Source organism: Terrapene carolina, unplaced genomic scaffold, assembly GCF_002925995.2.
Source record: "Terrapene carolina triunguis isolate 2854851 unplaced genomic scaffold, T_m_triunguis-2.0 Scaffold706, whole genome shotgun sequence".
In the NCBI taxonomy this organism is placed as follows: domain Eukaryota; kingdom Metazoa; phylum Chordata; order Testudines; family Emydidae; genus Terrapene; species Terrapene triunguis.
Genome location: NW_020665057.1, coordinates 5,482,135 through 5,497,523, shown reverse-complemented (window position 1 = coordinate 5,497,523; position 15,389 = coordinate 5,482,135). Strand labels below are relative to the sequence as shown.

Sequence of the window (15,389 nt, the reverse complement as noted above, 5' to 3'; positions counted from 1 at the left end):
ATTGGGGAAATAGAGAATAATTAAGAACAGAGCTATGGTGACCAGATGTCCTGATTTTATAGGGACAGTCCCGATATTTGAGGCGTTTTCTTATATAGAAGCCTATTACCCCCCACCCCCGTCCCGATTTTTCACACTTGCTGTCTGGTCACCCTACAGAGCAATTATTCCCCCGTTATGTGCCAGCTTTGACATTGTGATAAGAAAAAGAATATTGATTCAGAAGCAGTCAATAGAAAAAAAGAACACTCTGTGCTAAATGACAATGGTAAGGAAGTGGCAAACAGCTGATGGTCATTGCTTCTGGGTGAAAGGAAAAAATGAAGATGTCTGTCAAAAACAAAGGCATGACAACTGTTTTCTAATACACCATACATTAAGTTTCAAGCTTTGGAAGACTGCCATCGTAGGTCTCATTCCACTTTAAAAAGGGACTAATGCCAACTTCAGCAGAAGCTTCTCCCTTTATCCTCTGCAGTTTGGACCAAATGTCTTTGAATGAGAAATCTGAGAAATGTTTATCTTTTCTGTTTATTTTTAAAGGCTATCTGCACTTCAAATGCTCCTCGATATTCCCATTTACTGCATATTACAGGTTTCAATTTTTAGTCACATTTTGTACTCAGAAATCTTTCATAATTCTAAAAATCAAATTACACAACCAGAAAGAGTTTTAGGATCCTTATGACTCAGAGCCCTTAGCCTCCTAAGGGCCTGTCTACACTTAAAATGCAAAAGCAGTCCAGCTGTGCCAGAAAAGGCCAGACAGAGGCGCAAACTGGAGAACAGGGAGGGGAGGGGCTGTGAGGGAGGATTAGGGAGAATAGGAGGGAGAAGCAGATCGCAATGCCTGGAGTGGGGAGCTGAGTCTAGTTAGCCCACAGTACAGGGAGTTTTGTAGGTCAAGGCAAAACATGGGACTATTGGGAGGTCTGCTTTTGTAGTAAGAGAAATGTTGATCTGTTTTGCTGAAGCAGCTAGAGTTAAACTTTTCCTTGATTGCAATGCCAGGGCCGTAAATATGTTTTGGTTGTAGGAAGCCATCTACAGACTGAATGTGAATTTAGCATCTATAAAAGTGAAATGCTATTAGCTTCTCCCAATACAATTTGTTTAGTAGACCATTAGTATGAAACACAGTACATACTACAGCAGGGTAATCAATAGACCAGGGGTCGGCAACCTTTCAGAAGTGGTGTGCCAAGTCTTCATTTATTCACTGTAATTTAAGGTTTCACATGCCAGTAATACATTTTAACGTTTTTAGAAGGTCTCTCTCTATAAGTCTATATTATATATATATATATATTGTTGTATGTAAAGTAAATAAGGTTTTTACAATGTTTAAGAAGCTTCATTTAAAATTAAATTAAAATGCAGATCTTAACAGTTTAGTGTGATCCTTGCCCTTGCTTTTCCTTGCTGAGTTTTCCAATGTCTGGCACGTATTTGGATACTTTAAGCTGCACACAGGCTTCTGAATGATCAGTTGTTAACCTCTCCGAACACTGGTGGAGCTGGGCCCCCAGGCCCTGAATATTCCTGGAGCCCGGGCACCATGGGCCCATACAACTCACTGCCCCTGCCTTCCTCTGCTACAGGGTTCCTGTGTGACCTTGGGCCAGTCACTCAGCCTGTTTAGATATGTCTGCGCTGCTATAAATGGCCAGCAGCTGGCTCTAGCTTGCAGGGCTGAAAAGAATGATGTAGATGCTCAGGCTCTGAGATCCCAGAAAAGGTCTCGCAGCATCTACATTGCTAATTTTAGCCCTGCAAGCCTCAGTCAGCTGACTCAGGCTGAGACTTGGTGCAGTGAGTTTTTTTTATCATAGTGTAGATGTCTCCTTTGTGCCTTAGTTTTCCCTCTGTACAATGGGAACAACTGCCCTGCCCCATATGGCTGCTGGGAGGGTAAGTGTCTTAAAAATAGTGAATTGCTCAGCTACTGCAGTGATGGGGGCCAGATAAGCCAGAGAGTCCAGGGCCGGAGAGGACCACCAGCTTATTTAGCCTCGTCTCCTGCATGTCATAAGTCATCAGCAACTGAAATTAGACCAGGTGTTACAGCCAAAGCTACAAGACTGCACAGTGCACTGCAAAAAACAGAAAGACATTTACAGATGGAACCCCAGGCCGGCAGCAGAGTGCCACTGAAAATCAGCTCACATGCTGCCTTTGGCATGCGTGCCATAGGTTGCTGACCCCTGCAATAGATGGACTGTGGCCAAATCTGAACTGCCACACACTTTTGAACAGACCCCAAAATCTATTTACTTACTACTATTGTTATTTTTTTAAATGATTTTCCCTGGAGTCTGGACCTTGACAAGAAATGTGGACCTCGACAAAAAAAATAACTGACTACCTCTATACTACAGGGTCACACTTTGTTTCTTCTGTAGGCCAAGCTATACACCCCGCAGTGAGAGAGAGCAGCATATGAAGCTGCTGCCTGCAATGTGTAGACAGCAGCATGGGATGCCTTCAGCAATTTGGTATAGTGAGGGACCATGAGAACTGGAGGGAAGCAGAGAGTGAGTTATGGGGCTTATGGATACCTCTCCAGCCCTTGCACTAAGAGCTCCCTTGTTCTTCACACTTCAGAAACTGAACCTGGGCTCCCTCCTCCACTCCCCACCCCTTTCTGGATCCCTGCTTCCCCCATCATCACTTCATCCTTCCAGCTGCTTCTGCCTCCCTCTCTGGATCCCCACTTTCTGTTCAGCATGCCACACAATAGCCCTCTCTCTAGGGCTCTCATTTCTGTTAGACTAGGTCTACAATAGCAACCCTTCACCCATATAGGAATACCAGTATGCTATACTGGCAAAACACACCTAGGGTGGACGCAGCTATACCAGCTTTGTACCAGTATAATAAAGTCACTCCCTGAAAGGAACAAAAAAAGCTATACTGGTAAAAGTGCAGTTTTGCTGGTATAGCTGTGTCCACACTAGGGGCTTCTGCTGCACACTTATTTGCACTCCTGACCAACAGAACTATAGACTAGCAGAAGTCAGTAGTATAGACGTGGCACTAGCCTAGACTCCAGGATACAGTCAATCTCCCCAGACAGCAAGTTATGCTGCTGCTGCTGATATCTATGGACAGCAGCACCAGAGATCTCCGGGCACCAGAGATCACCATCAGTCTGCTACACAAGGCAATCTGGGGGCCACAGTTTTTCTCTGAATCAAGTTTTTTCCAATTTTCACCAATAAGGTTCTACCCACTGATGCCTAGAACATTCCCTGACATTTTGGAAGTGACTAAATAGTTATGTTACATACAGACAGACAGACAAATAGCAGGAGGGTGAACATAAGCCAGAAAGCATTAGTTATCCAACATCACCCTGGCAAAGTGAAGACACCATAATAAATCTACAATACATTATGTAACAATAATAAAACTATAACATAATTATAATATACGTATCATTAAAGGCTAGGGCCTGATTTTCAGAAACACTGAACACCCACAACTCCAAATGAAGTAAATGGGAAGAGATTCTCACTTTCATTCCTCAGGAAAAATGTGTGCAGCCTACCAAAGTCACTGAACATTCTAATGACAGCAGACACTCTGCTGGGAATGCCTGGGAGCTGCCAGTGCAGATGTGGTGGAAGACGGAGAGAGAACCAGGCTGGGCTTCCTACAGTGAAAACTCCTCCTCTTTTCTTGGACCCAGCGTATGGGCCCAGCCCCACAGGGCACCATACAAAGCCAGAGCTACCCCAGTTGCCAAGGGGAGGAACAGTCAAGTCAGTCTCCCCCTAACCCTGCTCCTGGGGTACCACATGGGCAAGAGCCTCCCACTTCCACAGATAAGGAAGAGAATACCAAATTGGGCTGCTCCTTACTGCCCTCTGGACCCAGCATATGGACCCAGCAACCAACCCTCCATTGGGATAACAGCCTTCTTCTGCTGTCAGCTCACGTAGTTAATCTGTAAGTCAAGCAGCAATGCTAAAGGTTCAGGGTACAAGCCCTGATGATGACAATATTACCGCCGTACAAAACATACATAACAAAATTGGTTTTTACCTTTGTCCTTGAAAACACTAGGAAGCTACATTAAAAGAACATTTTGCTGAAGGACTCAAAAATAAGGACATGTCAGATGTACAGCTAGCTATGCATCCTTAATTTGATTCTCTGGTATGTATGCGTTATTATCTCATACTATTTCTTCCTCACGCATCCCTGCCTCACTCAGTGCACAGTTTGGATGTACACTGGGCCAAATTAAGGTTGCGCGGGAATACATAAATCTGGCAATTCTTAACTGATGTTATTTTAATGTAGTTTTTTATGTAGTATGCTAGGGTGTCGCACACTTCGTAGCTTCTGTAAACTACATTCCACCCACTAGCGCTGTTGCCATCCTCCCGTCCCCTCCTTTCAGGGACTCCCTGGAAATCCACCCAATCTCCCCTTTGCCAGGGGTTCTGTGCGCCCCCTCCTTATATACCAGGGTCCGTATTCTCACCCCAGGACAGGGGCTCATGCACTCCCTATTGCCCCCATTCCAAGGTCCTCCATTCTCCTGCAATGGCTGCGGCTCTGTGTAAGCCCCAATTTCCCTCTTTCTCACCCACCCACCACAAACAAGCATCCCCCCCGCCAGACATTCTATGTGCACCCCACTCCCTTCAGCCCTTGACCAAGGTCTCCTATTCTGCCCCTACTCCCACCATCCCCCCAATGCTAAGGGCTCTGTGCCCTCCCTCATCACCCCATAACAGGGTCCACCCCAATTCCCCTCCCTCATGCCAGGGGATATGTGCACACCCCCATTCCATCCGTGCTTGTTCCTCTCCCCACTTATTATTTGTTCGGGATACAAGTCATTTAGAGTGTCAACATATTGAACTCTTTTGGGAAGATGAACAGAGATGAGATCAGAATACTGTTATGCAGGAAGGTGTTAGGGCTACTATCAACCAGTTTGATCTAGACAATTGCAGAGGTGTTTGAAACTCTAGCTGTGCTAAACAGATGGCAAGGGCTCCATGCGTCATCCTTTTCTCCCAAAATCGGTTCTGGCTACCGATGCCTAAAACATTCCCTAGAATATGAGAATTGATCAGATGCAGCATTCAAAAGTTATTGTGTTACATATGAACACAGATGTGCCATCAAGTTGTGCATAAGGGGCCTTTGCAAACCTGGCCAATTACATATTTGATCACCTATTGCCATACTCACCCATGTTTGCTAAGAGGCAGACAGCTGCTTGTACATCTGCTCCTGCATACACATCAGCCAGTGAAGTGACGACGGGCAAGCAAAGTGTGTGCACTCGAATTCTCCGTTCACCTATACCAAAATGATGAATAAATTAATAATGCAATATCCACAGATAGGAAAGAGGCAATTGATATTGTTTACTGCATTCCTTCTCTCATCCCAGACTCCTTTGCTCCACTGGTGGCATCAGTCCTGATGCCCACAATTGTTCTTTCTCCCATCCCATCTATGAAATCTTTTACATGCTGTCTACTATGCATGAAATCTCCTAATCCGACTTCATAAAACTACCACCATCTTTACATTCAAATCCTCCCTAGAAAACTTACTTTCATAATGCAATGTCAAAGTTGAGCTCATAACTATTTCTGGTAAATAACTTTGGTTTATAAACTAGATCTTCCAGAGGTGCCTATGTATATTCCCACTCCTGGAATCCAAGATGCCTGCACCACAAGGTTTTGGAACCTTCAGAAAACTTTGCTCTTTAGGTCTTCACAAGCAATTTACATTCACACCGGTCCTTTGGATCTCATCAATGGTAATATACAGAGGCTCCCGAAGAAGAGATTTAGGACACACTCCAGAGGAAGGAGCAACTTATTTTCTCTATATCTGTCTTTTAAACCATACGGTCTTTGTGGCAGGGACAGATTCTGCCACCTGTACTCAAATTTAGTACCCAATTCCACAAGAAGCTCAACTGACTTCAATGGGCCTATTCACAGAGTAAAAATGCCAGTATTCAGCTCTTGGTGAACTATACAGTGGCAGGCACATTATTGGTGATAAATAATAATAATATAATTGTAAATTAATTTTCACTTCCTGAGATTAAATTTTGTTTTACCTGAATTAGATTTAATATGGAAAATTTTTTTTAATTTGCAACAAAGTTTACAGCCTCTGATCCTGGAAAGACTTATATGTGTGCTTAACTGTACATGCTGAAGTAGTACCACTGACTTCAACAGGGAGTTGAAGTGCATAAAGTTAAGCATGTGTGTGAGACTTTGCAGGATTGGTTCCTATATGAGTACAGATCTATTAAGACATTTCAAGCTTAGCATAAAAATGTCAAAAGTATTAATTAGGCTGTCTTGGTCAGGACCAGCTCCAGCTTTTTTGCTGCCCCAAGCGGCAAAGGGGGAAAAAAAAAAAAAAAAAAAAAGGAAAACCCAATTGAGCGGCCGCCGAAGTGCCACCGAAGAGGAAGAGGGAGTGCCGCCGCAGACCCGGATGTGCTGCCCCAACAACGGACGGAATGCCGCCCCTTTCTATAGGCCACCCCAGCCACCTGCTTCCTTCGCTGGTGCCAGCCCTGGTAGTAAGACAATGCACTGTCATGAGCAAGAAAGAAATCTGTACTCAATTTGATGGTTCCATTAAGAACATGACCAATTGGCCTCTGCATGAATCATTAACTAGCAAGAGCATTTATTTCAGTGCAAGATGAACTGCCTTAAAACAGAAAATAAATCGCAACAAGACAAGAAAGAGAAATCAAGAAATAATGGGAGGGAAGATACCTAAGAGGTCACAGAATTAAGTATAGAAATAAATACTGCTGCTTCAAAAATATCAGCTGGATTTATTTTGAGGAGAAATAAGGCAATAAATTGTTGGTTGTTTTCCAGTTACCTTTGCTGGAAGTATACAAAAGAGCAGTCTGAAAACACACCAGAGATGTATCTGTTAGACTTTCCTCAATGGACATCTGTACTGCAAATCCAGCATCAGGATTGACATTGGCAAGTGACAGCAAGTCAGTAGATCGCACAAAAAAATTTCCATGGAAAGTATGTATTGAAAGACCTAGAAGCAGATGAAATAATTTAAAATATGGATAGCAGCAACATGAAAAACCTAACTTCCATAATTAGATCTTTTTAAAAACCAAAAGTCTCCAATTTTATTTCAAAAAGGGTAATGAAAGTTAATTTTTCTAAATACTAATGCAAATTCATCAATGACTGCATAACTACAGTATATAATGGTAAGAAACTTAAGGATAATCTCATAAAATTCATGTTTACATCCATTTTTGAGTACTCTTTATAAACAAACTACTGCCCTGACCTCAAACATTTAAACTTGAAGTGATGGACTATAAGAAAAAAATTAGACTCTAATCTCGCAAATGATTAACTTCAAGCAGCTCATGGAACTATTCTCATGCTTGAAGTTAATCACATAAGTGGATGCTGCAGCAAGACCTAAGTCTGTATATTTACTTTTTGTATTAACATTTGCTCTAACTTTCTACTACATGCCTTCTCCAAAATATAACTTGTTGCAGTATCCCCACCTTGCTTTTGTTTTTTCTTTTCTAAAGGTTCTTTGACGCTCCCTCCCTATTCCTGTCCCACCTCCTCCTAGCCGTGCCAAAGCTTCTGGAAAAGTTGAGGGTGGATGAGTGAGCATCTCCCTAGAATTGATTTGTGATGGAGCTCCACTCCTAAGGAGATAGCTCAGAGCTGGCAGAAGAACCACTTTAGATGCTCAGTCTAAGAGGTGACACTGTATGGAAAGGTACAGAAGATGATGGTCAAAACCAAAACGGATGCTGCCAGACATTTAAAAAAATGCATAGATCAGTGTCCACAAGAATCAAGTCACAAGTAACGCCAATTTGGTCAGAGAAAATTACAATCAGAGTTATAAATGCAATTAACACTTCAAGCAAAGACAAATACCACCAGTGAAATAAATAACAGGAGATTATTTTTGGCCGTAAAGGCTGATGCATACTTTGACTATGCTAAGATGTTGAACTTACAAGTCTGTATAGCTAAAGAAGAAATCATAAGACCCGCTTCTTATAAAACTGTGCACCATGTCTCTCGTCATTTAATTTTAAAAAGGGATGGTCTAGGTATATTAGAGACTAGCACTCAATTAATGAATTAAATGTGTCTGCACATACTAAGTACCAGAACTATTAGAATATTTTTTTTACACTGCGTAAGCAAAAATATTGTATAAGTTTTGCTGTTCTCCTGCTTTTACAGTTAATTAGTAATGAAATCTGACTGAAGCAGAGCAAGAAGAAAGGAATGTATATCACAGCAATAAACTACTTACCATGCATTTAGAAACCAGTCACTTATGAGAATCATTCAAAAACAGGACATACATCACCAAGTTCAGTAAAATAAATTACATAAAATCAAAGTGTTCCTAATTTTAACACACTGGAATTTAACATTAGTTACAAATGTTCACTGAGCATTTTGTAAATTTCTACAGAATCACACAGTAGTTTTGAACCTTCATTCTAACTACTACTCCACAGATATAAACCATGATATAGCAGATCATTTTGAATTATAGGACATAGTATATAATGTACTCAACTGATGCATAAATAGGTCAATTAGGGCAGTGGAGAGTCTCATTTACATAACAAGTGAGCCTCCGCAGAACATCACTTCCATAATTTTTTAAGTTAGAAAAACATCAGAGTTAAGTCATTGCATTCATTTAACAACATAGACAAATGGCTATGCCTTGGGACGGCATTACTAATTCCAGACAAATTAAGGAGCCTAACCTCATAGTCTCTAAAGGTTACAGTTTTAAACCTATATATTCAGAATATTAGACACTTTGCATAGTAATGGGTAGGCAAAGTGGGATTTAATTTCTTCTTGACTCATGTAGATGATTCCGATGCCCTAATTAAACTTTTGATGGCACTAACAAGTTAGTTAATTTATCGAAGGCTGTACCTGTCCTAGTTAGACAACAGAAATGTTACATTTAGTTGCACATCCTGTGCACCACCACATTTTTGATTAAGCAGGATGAACTGTACTTTTCATATCAATTATCAACATATGGGCTGGAGAATTCAACTGTATACAATACCTAGAAAGAGATTAAAATTAATGTACCTTTCGTTTTAAGTTATGAACAAGTGTGACATTAGGAATCAATGGCCAATTTTTGCAAGCAAAATTTCTCCATTCAGAGCATCTCAAACGTATTCAATTGACACTTTAGGCAAAATTCACCCCAGCGTGAAAGGCTCATGCAAGGTTATCAATAATATTTAAGATTTGTGATAGGCAACAAGGGTTGTGAAGGCATCAGCTGCATCAGAGGAAGAGGACAGGGCTGTTCATCCCTGAATGCAATGCAAGGTAGATTTTATTTTGGTTCAAATAACCCAGAGCAAAAGGCGGTGATGGGACAGGAGAAACCATCGGATCTATAATTCATCATGTTATCTTAAAAAAACTTCTTCCATAGTACTGATGGTGGACAGCAAAACCTTTAGCAACTTTTTAGTGATAATATAAACATTGACCGGAAGAAAGCTGTACTTTTTTCTCAGATACAACTTCTCTTGCCTGGGAAACCTGAGGCCTAAGATTTTGGTTGTTCCAGTAGAATTACCTAATATGTGTAAAACTTATCATTTGAGTATGCTGTGCAGAAAGTTATAGTAGCTACTGTAAGTTTCTTCCTAGCAAATTGCAATGTAGACACAGCGGATCATGTCTGAGGTATTGCATTCAAACAGGATTTTCCTTCTGATTTTTTTTCAGGGCATGAAAAAGGTCTTAAATGTGAGCCACTATTCTAGCTGATATAAAACAAGAAAATGCATAGGTTATATATTTTATCCTAAGGTTTTTAAAGAGAGCCAAAGTACAAATGCTTAATGATGTACGTACTGTATTTAAAAATAGTAAAAAGCTGGCAGCTCACACACCAGTGTTCTCAAATGAGCCTTTTAAAAAGTGAAATACATTTTGCCTCACTTTACCTCAATTATCTACTGCAGGCAATCCCTAGCTTAATATATAATCTGAAACGTCTTGTAAAAACAATTCCAAGATGTAAGCCATACCTTTTGTACATCTTATTCTCATGACTGCCTCAAATCCAATCTTCCTTGTAAGGTATCTTTTAAGGTCTTTTTGCAGTTTTTCTGCTTGAGCAGGATTGTGGCTATGATGGAAAGATGGATAATAATAGATGCATCCAGCAGAATACTTGGACATACAAGCTTTTGAGGAGAAAGAGAAATGGTTAATATTTATATATGAATAGGTGTAATACAATTGATTTATAAGTTGATTTTTGTTTTTTAAAGAAATATAATCGTTTAGCACATGAAGGAAAAAAATTAAACTGGAATTTAAGCCTTAAGTAGCTAGTCCATAGGGTTTTTGAAGAGCAAGTAAAGGGTGCTATAATGGAGAAGGGGCTTACAACCACTAGTCACCTGGTTAGGTTAGGACACCTGAACAGAGTAAGGCCTGTTCCAATTTGCTGGAATCCCTATTATATTTTCCTGATTTGAACCATCTCTGTTACTGCCAGTTCCCAACTTCTTACTCAGGCCAAGAACCAGGAAGGGGACAGTGAGTCATCTTAGCCACTATACATACATACATACATACATACACACACACACACAGTCTCTCTCTCTCTCTCTCTCTATATATATATATATACACACACACACACACACACACACACACAAGTAAATAAGCATTTTAATGTTGTACAGTTCACAATGTGGCATGCAATATTCATGTAGACATAACTGATTTCAGGTGTGCAGTAGTAACATGTTTTGGTTTAACATTTAGGAAACTAGATGAGAATACTTTTCTTCCATGTTCTACACTGATCATTAATAAACTTGTCTTCAGTTACTCTCTCTCTCATTCCTCTAGTTGTTTTCTTTTCTGAACATAACAAGACTATCTTCTATCTCCTGCAATGGCAGAGCACCAGAATATAAGCTGACTCTCACACCACTAGCCTGCCCTCTTTGTTCTTTCCTATTGGTTTCCATGTCAGTTCCTCCACAGCAGAAGAGGAATATTTAGGGAAGTGCTAAAATACCCATGTACACAATTTAAGGGCTCCTGAAGGAGTTTTGATTTTAATGTGAGTTTAAAGCACAAATTGTGGAAGCAAGTAAAAAGACAAATTAGCATTTCTTACCTAGAGAAGCCAGGTCAGAATACTGAGAACTTAAGAGGAACAAATCCACAGCCGTTTGCTGTCCTGAACAGTCCAGTGCCAACTTTTTGTAAAAATCTGTCGCTGGGCCAAGATGCTGTACAACCTTTAGTAAAAGAAATTATACAGCAAAGAGTACAAGTTGGGAGCATACTACCATGGGCACAATAAATGTGTTATTACATAGAAACAGTATAAAAGATAAAAGTACAATATTTAGTATTTTCTTATAATAATCATTTGTAGTTGCTTACTAACTTTTGTAGAAAAGTATTTTTTTTTTTTCCTACTCTGCACCTCCTGTTAGTTTACATGCATAATCTTCCTTTCAGGAAAACATATGTTCAAATACAAATAAATGTTCTAACAATGTGCTGTTTAAACTACAGCACACTCATGGGATTTCTAAAATAAAGTGACAAAATATTAAGATAAGAACTGATGTTTCAGAATCCTTGCTGGTTTGGCAAAGATGTCCACTGTGGTTCAAATGAAATGAAATCATAGACTATCAAGGTTTGAAGGGACCTCAGGAGATCATCTAGTCCAACCCCCTGCTCAAAGCAGGACCAATCCCCAGACAGATTTTTGCCCCAGATCCCTAAATGGCCCCCTCAAGGATTGAACTCACAACCCTGGGTTTAGCAGGCCAATGCTCAAGCCACTGAGCTATCCCTCCCCCTAAGCCCCTGTCTGATGGAGACAGTTAAAATAAAAAGCACTTGTGGTATTATTCTTTCAGCACTGTTTGACTATCAGTTTGACTCTGGACTAAGGAAGATGGAACAATCTGCTCACTTGCCTCAAAGACAGAGGAATAGTGCATAAAATGTTTGTAATTAAATTCTTATTAGACTAACAGATGTGCTGAAGAGATATTTAAAAACTAGCAAGCTGCAACAGTAAACAAACACAAAAGGTGGCTTGTAAAACTAGATTAGAAAATCACTGCAAGTTTTTAGTTTCAATAATAATAAATGATCCATCGAAAAAAGTTAATAGTACCTTTGTGCTTGATCTTTGATTGGGATCTTCTCTGGAATGCAAGAGCCCTGCACCCAAGGATGGTAACTGTGACTGAAACACAGATATGCGGCCACCTGTTGGAGACATCAATTTAAAGGCAGCCTGAAGTGCAGGACCCAATGCGCTGTGTGTTTCTCTTGTATTGATGAACATAGTTGGTAGTGCATTCAATAAATCTTTTATCAGCTGCAAAACAGATTGAAAGGTATTATTGACAAAATAGGGATGTAATTTCTCAGAAGCTATACTGGCATGGCATGAGCACCTGGTGCTGAATATTTCAGCTTATCTTAAACACATATTGTATGGAAAATGTAGTTTTTTAAATGGAATAATAAAATAGCAAAACAGGATTTCAACTGTACACTACAATACTATCATGAATTCCAGCAAAATTAAAATGTTGGATTTAAGCATATATAGAGGATATAGACTTGAAATCAATGGAATTTAAACTGCAGACTACATAAATATATTTTTAAAATGTTTATTTTAGCCATGAAATGTAATAGTACTTTTTTGATCAATCATACCTCTTTGCTTTCATGAAGATTTACAAGTAAGCTGTCAGGTGTAGGTAAGAAAACATCTATGGAGGGAAAAATACAAATTTCATTAAAGAATAAAAATACATTACAAACACCACAAAATACTAACTCTGTGGCACTGTAAAAAAAAAAAAAAAAAAAAGGATTGAATAAACCTTGTTTTTTTCCCCGGTTGTATATACAAAATGTATTTTATACAAAGACTGCTTTGTATCAGTGCCAGTATCATTAACATCAGAGTTTCATTTTTCAGATCCAAGCATTTTGCAATTTATTTTCGAAGTAAACTTATTTTAACTGATCACTATAATACGCTGCTATGCATATTCATCATATTTAAGCAGATTTTAATCTGTCCTTAAAAATGTGAAATAAAAACTCTTGAATATTTTTGATTCCTTTTCTTCTTGTTACTTACCATCAATATCTGAGACAATCAGCATTTGAGGCTGTGATAAACCTTCCTGCAAGTTGTAGAACTGAACAGTGCTGTCAAATGTTATGAATCCTATTCTTGTTCTCGAATCTCCAGGCAGCCTTAAGATTTAAAAAAAAAAAATTAAAGACAAAGCCAAAAATCCAGATTCTCAGATACACATCTGCAGCTTCCACTTATGTTAAAGGAAACCATGCTTGTGTATTTGAGACAAAACTGGGCCCTAATTGCTTAGGCCAGGTCTATAGTAGAAAGTATACTGGCATAGATGTGTCAGTTAGATGTATGAAAAGGTCACATCTCTAACTGACGTGGTATGCCAGGTACAGCCCTAGTGTAGATGCAATTATGATGGCCAGTATAGCTTATTCCATTTGGGGAAGTGGGCTAAGCTATACTGGCAACAGAATTCTTTTCTGGCAGAAGCTGCATCTCCATTAGGAGAGTTTGCCAGTATAGCTAGACACAAGGTCTTAGTGTCATAGTTCATTTTTCTAAATGTAGTTAAAAATACTTTTAGCATGAATAACCTAAGACAGAATGAATTTACTTATTTTAGACAGTTATGAGAGGAGGTTACTTACCTATCACTGGAGGTTCTTCGAGATGTGTGGTCCTTATCTGTTTTCCACTGAGGGTTTACGCATGCGCACCATGTGTCCTGAGATGGAGAATTTGAAAGTAATAGTGTGTGTTGGTCCACGCATGTGCCCTTGCCTCATGGTTTCGGACGGGGTGATAAACGGTGGGGCAGACTGACCGTGTATCCAGTTCCTACTCCACTGCAAATCGCACAGATCCACAGCAGAGGGGAAGCAGGGTGGGAAGTGGAATACAGATAGGGACCACATATCTCGAGGAACCTCCAGTTACAGGTAAGTAACCTACTCTTCAAGTGATGGTTCCTACTGTATTCCACTGAGGATGATTAACAAGCAGTACTTAAGTCGTAGGAGGCTGCGAGGACATCCATGCCGAATGAGACATCCATCCAGAGTCCTACACCGAGGCATAATGCATAGCGAAGGTATGTACTGAACTCCACATGGCCGCTCTACATATGTCTTGAAAGTGGCACATCATGGAGGATGGCCATTGTTGAAGCCTGGGCTCTCGTGGAAGGGGTGCTGATCCCATCCTGTGGAGGCTGGATGGATGTCTATGTGATATGTCCTGCATATCGAGAGCTGTAAACTACATGCTTTCTCCATGCAAAACTTGGGTTTTGAAGTAAGTTGAATAGAACCCCATTCCTTGACAGTCCAGAGGAATCCGCTCTATTACACCTCTTGGTAGTAGGGAGTCCACCTCTAGGGCAAGGATGCTGTCAGGGGAGTGGTCCCTGAGGAGGATGAGGTAGCATGATGAACTCAATTGTATGGTCATAGTGGATGACATTTAGTGCTCACTTGTCTGTTGTTATTGCACTCCAACCTAGTAAGAAGAGTGCTACATGACCCCTGAAAGAGGTGGGGTGGTTGTATGGTAGCAGACGAGGTGGTTGGCAGCTCTCTAATGTTCCTCAAATATCTTTTTCTGAGAGGGTTGCATGTGTGATGAGGAAGGCTGTGAAGGTGGATCAGGAGGATGAGACTGTTGAGTCTTCTGGTGCTTGCATGGTGGTTTGTAAGGTCTCTGGTGGAAAATCTGGGAAGTCCTGTACCATTGTGAAGGTGGTAGAATTTACACTTGGGCACAGGTGGGTAGATACTCAGCGAACTATGTGTGGCGGAGATCGTCCGTTTTCTGATTAAATCGATGGGATCCATCAAAAGGGAGGTCCTCAATAATATTTTGTACCTCCCTGGGAAAAACCTAGGAATGAAATCAGGATTCCCTCCTCATGACAATGCCCATAGTCATCAAGTATGTTGAAGTATCTGCTGTGTTTATAACTGATTGACACGCTGTCCTTGCCACCAGTTTGCCTTCCTCCAAGATTGACTGGAACCAGGCCCAATCTTGTTGCAGCAGTTTTTCAGCAAAATCCCCGTTTGCTGTAGTTCAGGAAGTCTTATTTGGCAAGCAATGCTTGATAATTTGAAATCCTGAACTGAAGGTTAGCTGAGGAGACAACCTTGCATCCCAGAAGTTCCAACCATTTGCTCTCCTTATCAGTCGGAGTGAAGCATGGGTGCTGC

The 15,389-nt window shown here is 40.4% G+C and overlaps 1 protein-coding gene across 3 annotated transcripts in view; it reads right to left on the bottom strand.

Moving 5' to 3' along the window:
* SEC24B (SEC24 homolog B, COPII coat complex component) overlaps positions 1 to 15,389 on the bottom strand; it is an 88,922-nt gene that overhangs the window by 13,094 nt on the left and 60,439 nt on the right. For all 3 annotated transcript variants that reach the window (XM_026659858.1, XM_026659859.1, XM_026659860.1), the window contains 7 exons: positions 13,231 to 13,349; positions 12,798 to 12,853; positions 12,244 to 12,450; positions 11,221 to 11,344; positions 10,112 to 10,270; positions 6,895 to 7,068; positions 5,212 to 5,322 (listed from right to left, as the gene is read on the bottom strand). In XM_026659858.1, coding sequence (XP_026515643.1) covers positions 5,212 to 5,322; positions 6,895 to 7,068; positions 10,112 to 10,270; positions 11,221 to 11,344; positions 12,244 to 12,450; positions 12,798 to 12,853; positions 13,231 to 13,349 — 950 coding nt within the window. The remainder of the gene's footprint in view (positions 1 to 5,211; positions 5,323 to 6,894; positions 7,069 to 10,111; positions 10,271 to 11,220; positions 11,345 to 12,243; positions 12,451 to 12,797; positions 12,854 to 13,230; positions 13,350 to 15,389) is intronic.